We start from the raw sequence: 9,679 nt of genomic DNA on the forward strand, positions 1-9,679 counted from the left end.
TCGCTTGATATACTTAAGATTGAGCCACTGTAGTCACTTGGACTATATTAACGATCTCTTTAATAACTTTTCTGGGCCAGCAAGTTTCGGTCACCTAGCAGCCTATGGAGAAGTGATCCAGCACTCAGATTTCATCAAAAATATCTTAATTTATATTCCGAAGATGAACGAAGGTCTTACGCGGTTGGAACAACATGAGGGTGAGTAATTACTGACAGAATTTTCATTTTTGGGTGAACTAACCCTTTAACTTGAATGATTAAACAGCACTGAAGGCTTACACTGGCTTACATTGAGGCTTTGAAATGTGAGGCTTTTAGCGGTTTGGAAAAATTTTACTAAATCCAAATTCTCTTTTTAAAGGAAATTACTCCTTCATCCTTTTGTTTAGCTTCCAATAACTGATTAAAATCATTGAAGGGTTGTGAAACTCCATTTATCTACTTATTTACCTCTCATGTTTTGCATTTCAATACTGTCTTTTTCTCCTCCACTTCTCCCTGCATTGGTGACTTGTGTTCAGACATCCTGGAAGGTATGAATCTTTGCCTGACTGTGTGTTTGTCTAGGTCGTGTCTGTCTATAGTGGAACCACCGATGCCATCCTAACACACACCCCTAAACCCATCAGCACTGTGTGTGTGTGTGTGTGCTCAGTCACATCCTTATCACTTCATACTAGTTAATTTAGCTGTGTAGTGTACTGTACTAATACAGATATAACTTCATGTGACCTTGGGTTAGTCTCTGCATTTGGAAGAGAAATGAAACTTGAATGTGTTCGTGCTCCTTCAAATGTGCATAACTTGATAGAAATGCATTGCCTAACACTTCTATGTGCGTTTGAAATGTTATCTGCATACTCATGTCAATCTCTCTGCTGTGGAAGCTACTCTGAAACTCTTGTCAAGTTGCTTAGGATGTAAAGCAGTTTATTTATGGTCAAGTCAGACAATGAGTAATTGAGTCGGGTTAAGGGTGAAGTCGACATGAAGCATGCAGTACCAGCAACATACAGTACCATTCAAAAGTTTGAGATTGGTAGGATTTTTTTTAAATGAATAAATACCGTATAAACAGTAATACTGTGAAATATTATTACAATTTAAAATAACCGTTATATATTTTTATGTATTTTAAACTGTCACTTATTCCTGTGATGGCAAAGTGAATCTTCAGTGTCACATGATTTTTCAGAAATCATTCTAATATGCTGATTTGTTGCGCAATAAATATTTCTTAATACTATTAATGTTGAAAACAGTTGCTTAATATTTTGTGTACACTGATATATTTTTCAGGATTCATTGGAAGTTCAAAAGAACAGCATTTATTTGAAAAAAAATAATTTTTCAGACTTTTTTTTTTTTTTTTTTTTAACTAACCCCAAACTTTTGAGCAGTAGTATTTTACTTCCATAATGTGGCACATTTCCAAGTGAAACAGGTTATGGTGGGATGTAAATTTATCCATCAGAACAAGATCATTTGGTGATGTACTGTAATCCCCCCAAAAAATTCATTTTTAGTAATTTTGCTGTTTTTTTCCCCCCCCTTTTTGATTTAGCAGTATTTATCTTAAAATATTTCTTGGATATTTAAATTAGTTATAATTTATTTAAATTAGGGTTATAATTTACACTAAATACAACTTGAAAACACTCTAATTTATATACAGTAGGCATGTGACCGTATCAAATTTACATATAATAATAATAATAATAATAATAATAATAATTGATGAAGGTTTTATCACGGTATTGAATTAAGTTACTAATAACTAATAAATTAACTAATGTTAACGTCAGAATATTTTCAAACAATATCTAGGCTAGGATATGTTTTAGTCTAGATTAAAATGTAAAAATGTTTAAGTTTGAAAATAAATATCCTTTAAGTATTCAAGTAAAAATTAAGTAATGAACACCATTGCAAATACAAACATCTGAATGAGTGTTTGAAACATTAATGTTCAGAAACAGAAAGTAGCACAGCTGCTTTGTTTACGGGGGTTACCAGGGTAACGGCTGAATTTCTGCTGTTCCATCGGCGCCATCTACTGTCAGAGAGTGAATGTGCATTTTCATTCGGCACATCTCCTTCACTCGTTCCACCATACTTCTCATCCGTGTTGTTGTTTACATTGACGCAGCAAACAGCAAAACAATCCAAATAATTCATAATAAGAAATTGTACACAGTATTTTACAGTGCCCACAAGAACAATATTGTGCATGTTCATTATCGTGATATATCGCAATACCGTATATCGGCACATGTCTACTATACAGTATTTAAGTAAAAGACATGGTAATGAATGACAATATTTTACTAAATATTTGTCTAGAAGAAAATGCAGTGCAGCAACTTCCTATGCAAAGATGTAGTATTTTTTTATTTTATTTTTTTATTTTTTTATTATAATATTTTTTTTTTTTCATTACAAGTTCAATTCAACAGAACTTAAAGGGATACTCCACTTTTTTTGGAAATAGGCTCATTTTACAACTCCCCCAGAGTTAAACAGTTGAGTTTTACCGTTTTCGAATCCATTCAGCCGATCTCCGGGTCTGGCGGTACCACTTTTAGCATAGCTTAGCATAGATCATTGAATCGGACAGGACCATTAGCATCTCTCTCAAAAAAATGACCAAAGAGTTTCGATATTTTTCCTATTTAAAACTTGACTCTTCTGTAGTTACATCGTGTACTAAGACCGACAGAAAATTAAAAGTTGCGATTTTCTAGGCTGATATGGCTAGGAACTATACTCTCATTCCTGCGTAATAATCAAGAAACTTTGTTGCCGTACCATGAGTCCAGCAGGCGTAATGATATGACGCAGCGCCTGAAAATAGTCCCCAGCTCGGTAACTTCCAACGTGACCGGGACTAAGTTTGTCTAACCTATTAGACCTATTTTCAGGCGCTGCGTCATATCATTACGTCTGCTGCACCCATGGTACGCCAGCAAAGTTTCTTGATTATTACGTTGGAATGAGAGTATAGTTCCTAGCCATATCAGCCTAGAAAATCGCAACTTTACATTTTCCGTCGGTCTTAGTACACGATGTAACTACAGAAGAGTCAAGTTTTAAATAGGAAAATTATTGAAACTCTTTGGTCATTTTTTTGAGAGAGATGCTAATGGTCCTGTCCGATTCAATGATCTATGCTAAGCTATGCTAAAAGTGGTACCGCCAGACCCGGAGTTCGGCTGAATGGATTCGAAAACAGTAAAACTCAACTGTTTAACTCTGGGGGAGTTGTAAAATGAGCCTATTTCCAAAAAAAGTGGAGTATCCCTTTAAGAGAGTGAGGACATTTGTTACCTCAACTCGCTCAGCTGTTGTTGTTTTTTTAAACATGGTGTTGTAGTGCTTTGTTACTTGTTAAAGTACTTGGAAATGCTACATTGTATTGAAACAGTATCTCAGCTGTTTTTGCTACTGAAAAATGTTGTATTGGCACTGTTCAGTGACAAGCTTATTACTGCTCGTGACACAGTGCAGAATACAGTACGCCATGCTTGAGATGTAGTATTTGTAATTTTTTAAGAGTCATGCTTAATTCATTGACAAGTCACAGTTTTTCAATTTTCATTCTGGCTCAGGCAGCGCTAACACACGGATCTTTGAGCAAATACTTCCTCTTGTTACTGAGGAGAACGCTCGCCTTGTCATAGGAGGAACTGGCCATGCTTTGACTACATGTGTCTGACTAATACAAAACACAGCAACAGCATGTGACACTGTTTCTTTTCTGTTATTGTCTTTCTTCCATCCTATAGCATCTTTTTCCAGCTTGAAAACGGAACTGGAACGAGTAAAGAGTGAGAAGGAACAGGTAGGGCAGAAGTTCAAGGTATACTAATGATTTTTAGTCTTTGGGCTCGAATGTCACAAAACCGGTTAAGAACATGTCATGTCCAAGATATAATTGATCCCAAAATCAAAAGGGAAAATTACCCCCAAAATTCTCAATGTATTAAGTAATAATAAATAATATTGATAAATGAAATAATTGATATTATTTAAACTCGGTGGTATTTATGCATAATATAAGCATTTTTCTAACAATATTATAATATGAGCTTTTTCATTTATTTATTTTTATACATTTTTATTATACCAAAAAATGATTGGCTCTTTGTTGCAGTAATAAGAATGGGATTTTGTTGTTGTTTTTCTTTCTTTGCATAATATTAACCAGAATTGAGGGCCAGTTTTATTTTAGTTTTTATTTTAGTTTTATTAATATTTTGACTTGGCTTTAGTTTTTTAGTTTTTTGCATTATTTTAACCAGAATTGGGGGCCAGTTTTATTTGTAGTATTATGAATTGGCTTTCATTTTTATATTTTTAGTTTTTATTTTAAATTTAGATTCATTTTTAGTAATTTTGTGTGCTTTTGTCGTTTTATTACTTTTAAAAAAATATATATTTTAGTTTTAATTTATTTCCAGTTTTATTTATTTTGGTAACACTTTACAGTAAGGTCTAATTTCTTACCATGAACTAACAATTAGCAATACATTTGTTACAGTATTTATTAATCTTTGTTAATGTTAGTTAATAAACATACAGTTGTTCATTGTTTGTTCATATTGGTTCACAGTGCACCAACTAACAAATATAAAGTTTTAGTAATTAACTTTTGGACTGAAGTATATCGAGCATCTGTTGTGTTGCTACTGTACTTGTTGACTGACTGTTGATCTTTACAACAGCTGGAGAGCAGCTTGGCAGAGAAGAGACACATGCTGGAGAACGTCCAGGGCCTGAAGAACGGTCTGGAGGAACAGTTGAAAGATGCCCTCGGCAGCAAGGTGTGAAATCTTATATGACCACTGCGCTCTGCCAGAGTTTTGAGTTATGTTTCTCATAAAAACTCATTGCAAAGTTCATAGTCTACTCAGCGCTTCCTGTGCATGTGATGAATCAGCCGATCAGATAAGCGGGATTCTCAGAAAGTCCATGTAAACAACAGTAACAACAGGATGTGCATCAAACAAAAGATTGAATGTTTGTATTAATTAATACAAGCATGAATTATAAAGTAAACTGAAAGTCAAAATGTGTGCGTTGTAGAGTGCTTTGGAGACTCAGGCGTTTGAAGAGAAAGACAAGGCACAGAGACTTCAGACGGAGCTGGACGTCAGCGAGCAGGTCCAGAGAGATTTCGTCAAGCTGTCCCAGACCCTTCAGGTAAACAAATTTCACTAGTAGAACAAGGCACAGAGTGCTAGAGACACAACACTGTTTCTACACAGCAGGTTCTGGGAGATGATAGCGGCTTTGGCCAGAGCAACACATTTTCTGCTCCAAGCGAGTTAATCACATGACTTGAGGCAAAAATTGGATGCATATCTAGGAATTTATTCAGTAAATGTTTCCTTCATAGTGAAGTACGTTGTCTTACTAAATAATAATAATAATAAACACCTCAGGTGGGTGTATATGTTTTAAAGAGGCCATATTATGCTCTTTTACAAAGTCTTGATTTTGTTTTTAGGGTCTACTAGAATAGGTTTTGATGCTCAAAAAACACCTTTACATATTTTAAATTGTTGCCGCACCTCTCTTCCCAGTTTGTGAGTAACGCTCTGGGCTGCGTTTCCCAAAAGCATTGTGAGACCATTGCCACCAATGTTCACTACGATCTACTTAGGCTTACAATGCTTTTGGGAAACGCAGCCCTGTTTAGTTCCTGTCTCTATGAAGCCTCTCCTTCCGAAAAGCACAATTTGCTCTGATTGGTCGGCCTGACCGCTTTGAGCGTGTTTTTGGAAATGTCGCATACCATAACTGCGAGTTTCAACACTACTAGCGCAACTTCTGGAAGAAAACTCAAGACTACGGTCGAGGTGTTTCAGGGAGTTCAGAAACAGTGCGCACTGATATAGAGAATGACTTGCGTTGGAGTGACTTTGTACTTTTCAAACCTTTTTCATGCCCAAACTGCAAAATTACACACTAAAGAAAGTTGAAAATGTAAAAAGTACAATAGTAAAGTATAAGTTGATACATAAGTAAAAAAAAGTCCTCTTTAGTGCAATTTTTGTCCATTTTTCATGCAATATCGCAAAATTAGTATAAAACATTTTGGAGGATTCAGAGTGGCAATGTGATTAGATTTCAAAGAGGAATTGATAAATACATTTTTAATTAATAAATTAATAAATAGTTTTTATCTATTTATTTGTCCAATTCAAAAGTGGTTTATAAATGTATTATATTGTTAGTTTTAAACATGAATTAAACGTTTTAATGTGTGTTAATTTGGAAATTTGAAACGTGATTCATGTAATTACACTACTGCTAAGTCAGTAAGATATTTGTAGAGTTTACTATTTTTATTCAGCAAGGAAGCATTCACTTGAACAAAAGTGACAGACATTTATAATGTTACAAAAAATTCTATTTCTAATTAATGCTGTTCTTTTTAACTTTCTATTTATCAAAGAATCCTAAAAACATTTTATCATGGTTTCCAAAAAAATATCAAGCAGCATAAGTGTTTTCAGAATTGATAATAAGAAATGTTTCTTGAGCATCAAATCAGCATATTAGAATGATTTCTGAAAGATCATGTGACACTGAAGACTGCAGTAATGATGCTGAAAATTCAATTTTGATCACAGGAATAAATTACATTTTAAAATATATTCAAATAGAAAAGAGTTATTTGAAGCTGGAATAATATTTCAGTGTCACTGATTTTACTGTATTTCTGATAAAACAAGTGCAGCCTCGATGAGCAGACGAGACCTTATCCAGCTAATAAAAACTTAACCGACCCAAACATTTTCAACTGTAGTGTACATTTTTATTTTTAAATTGGGAAAAAATGTATTAATAAAAGTGGATGGAAAGGCAGTTTGTGTAGCTACACCACATCACACACACACACACACAGCTGCAAATACAATGCTTTTGTTCCCCTGCAGGTGCAACTGGAGCGCATTCGGCAAGCGGACTCATTAGAGCGGATCCGTGCCATTCTCAACGACACCAACTTCACAGACATCAGCCAGCTTCCCGAGACATGATGTCACTTCCTCCTCACGACTCCATCGTGCACATACAAACACACTCCACCTGCACCTCAGATCTTCGGCCCGAAGAGCTTGCAGGTCTTGGAGAAACACTACTGATACTGACCTACTACTGCTATCTGTCCAGCTTGTACATGCGTTCTCAAGAGCACAGCGAGATGCCACGAGGAGCTCAGTTCAGGAAACGAGAACTAATGTGACCGTCCCGTTCCCAGACCCTACCAAAGTTCCCGTCTTTCTTCTGACACCGCTCTACTTCTCTTCCGTCTGCTGAACTAGCACGCAGCGACCTATGAAGGAAACAGACGCTTCCGAAGTGTTTTGTACATACTTGTATACAGATTATGTGTATATTGCATTAGTTAAGTTAATAATACACAAGACTTTGATTCCCGCCTCCTACGTTTTCTCCTCATCCACCAATCATTTCACCGGCTCTGTCGTGTCGTTTATCCTCAACGTCAGTCTTTAGGAGATTCTCCATATTCCCTAAATCTTTTCTTTTACTTCCTAACAATTTGACAACCATTTCTTAACGCCACTGCTACTTTTTGTTGGAACGGACTGATGCTTTTGCTTATTTTTCTGTTTTCTTTCTTTCTGAAGGATATTTCAGTAAATTTACAGTTTACATTTGGGCTGAATTTTGATATTTGCGTCAAGTACAAGGCAACAGCTCTGTTTTAGAAGGTGGTTACCCATCATTCTGCTGTCTGTGTATTAATGAAAGCACACTATGCTAATGATTTACTGTCACAGGCTAAGTGGCGTCTTAAACCGAATCCTGTGTTTTGTGTACCACATTAAGCGGTACAATAATATGTGTATGTCTTGTTTCATATAGAACCAAAGTTGATCATGTTGACCTTAAATATTCAAAGCAGCATATTTGGATGGTTTAAATCAAAATCAAAAGAACATGGAAAGGGCTAATGGTTTTAAGTCATTTTCTTGCTGCTTTTTTTTTTTTTTTTTATGGATATGAGACAATATAACTCAACTACAGGAAAAAAGTGTGTATGATTTATGTCCATTTCAGTTAAATGGCAAAAAATTATTATTATTATTATTTACAAGACCAAAAGTGCCATGTGATTTTGGCATGTTTTTTTGTTTGTTTTATTAATAATAATAAAAATAATGAAATGGTAATAAATTGTATTTTAGTTCAGATTAGAGAGTTAGTTCACCCAAAAATGAATATTCTGTCATTAATTACTCTCCCTCATGTCGTTCCAAGCCTGTTATTCATTCATCTTCAGAACACAAATGAAGATCTTTTTGATGAAATCTGAGATCTTTCTGTCTCACAAAGAACAAAGCACTCTCACCGCTTCATAAAATTGAGGTTAAACCACTGGAGTCACATGGATTACTTTAAAGATGTCTTTACTACCTTTCTGGGGCTTGAAAGTGGTAGTTACATAGACAGTCAAAGGAGTGACAGAAAGCTCTCAGATCTCATCAAAAATATCTTCGTGTTCTGAAGATGAATGAAAGTCTTGCGGGTTTGGAACGACATGAGGGAGAGTAATTAATGAGAGAATTTAGATTTTTGGGTGAACTATCCCTTTAACAAAGTCTGTTAATAATCATTGGTTGAAAACAAAAATTGTCTGACAATTGGTCGAAATCCATGTCAAAAAAGCCCTGTACCTGCATGTTGAACATTATGTCTGCTAATTTTGTCATTAAAAGAGAGACAGTTATCAGAGATATTTGACAATGGAAAAACTAATTCAGTCCAAGTATTCCAGGTATTAAAATATGCATCTTTTTTTAATCAACGAATGCAATGAATCAAGTTTCCTGAGCAAAGCCGACCACTTTAACGACTCCATCTGACGAGTACACAGAACTTTACCAACGCTACTATAGTATGACCAGTGCTGCTGTTGTGATCTGTACATGGACTGATGATGATGATGAAGCTCTTCTGTGTGAATATGTGCATTATATTAAGACCATGTGTGTTGTGGTGGTGTTCATTTTATTACCTGTCAGTTTCACTTCACAACGCTCACACGTCCCGTGCCGTCTTCACATTGCAAACACACGTAAAGAAGTTGCTACTTCAATTGTTTCATGTTTTACTAGAACAACAGAAGCATAGTTTTGACATCACAATATTTAAGGAACTACATTTTTCTTTAGAAGACACTGTCGGAACTCTAATAACAAATTTGGGGCTAGGAAACTACCATTTTTATTGAAAGGTGTTTTTTTTTCAGTCAGTATAATTTATAATTCATGACAGTCATTTCTAATGGGTCTGTGAAGAGTGATAGTTAAGATTCATTCACCATAACAACACTTATGTTTTGTTTTTTTTGCATGCTGTGTTGCAAATGCAGAAGCCCTGGCAAATTTATATACTGTACTGTGTACATATCCCTGTATATATCTATATAATAAAACAAATTGAAACAAGTTTTATATGGAGTTTTAGTCAGTAGCCGATCCAGTTCGCAAGGTTAGTGAAGATCACATAAATCATAATCTCGTGTAAACAACATATAAGGTTTTAAAGACTTTGCATTACATTTGTTTACATTTCAGCCACGTAAGAATTAAGACTTCATGCTTTGGTAAATCATTATTAAGACAAAATTATAATTAAGACTA

At 35.0% G+C, this 9,679-nt stretch overlaps 1 protein-coding gene across 1 annotated transcript in view; it reads left to right on the forward strand.

The window, feature by feature from the left end:
* rabep1 (rabaptin, RAB GTPase binding effector protein 1) overlaps window positions 1–9,485 on the forward strand; it is a 32,442-nt gene extending 22,957 nt beyond the window's left edge. The window contains exons 15-18 of the mRNA XM_084114792.1: window positions 3,788–3,843; window positions 4,727–4,825; window positions 5,088–5,204; window positions 6,947–9,485. Coding sequence (XP_083970918.1) covers window positions 3,788–3,843; window positions 4,727–4,825; window positions 5,088–5,204; window positions 6,947–7,048 — 374 coding nt within the window. The 3' untranslated portion in view covers window positions 7,049–9,485. The remainder of the gene's footprint in view (window positions 1–3,787; window positions 3,844–4,726; window positions 4,826–5,087; window positions 5,205–6,946) is intronic.
* Window positions 9,486–9,679: the final 194 nt, after the last annotated feature.

This window comes from Abramis brama (genome assembly GCF_963993115.1).
Source record: "Abramis brama genome assembly, chromosome: 5".
Classification (NCBI taxonomy): domain Eukaryota; kingdom Metazoa; phylum Chordata; class Actinopteri; order Cypriniformes; family Leuciscidae; genus Abramis; species Abramis brama.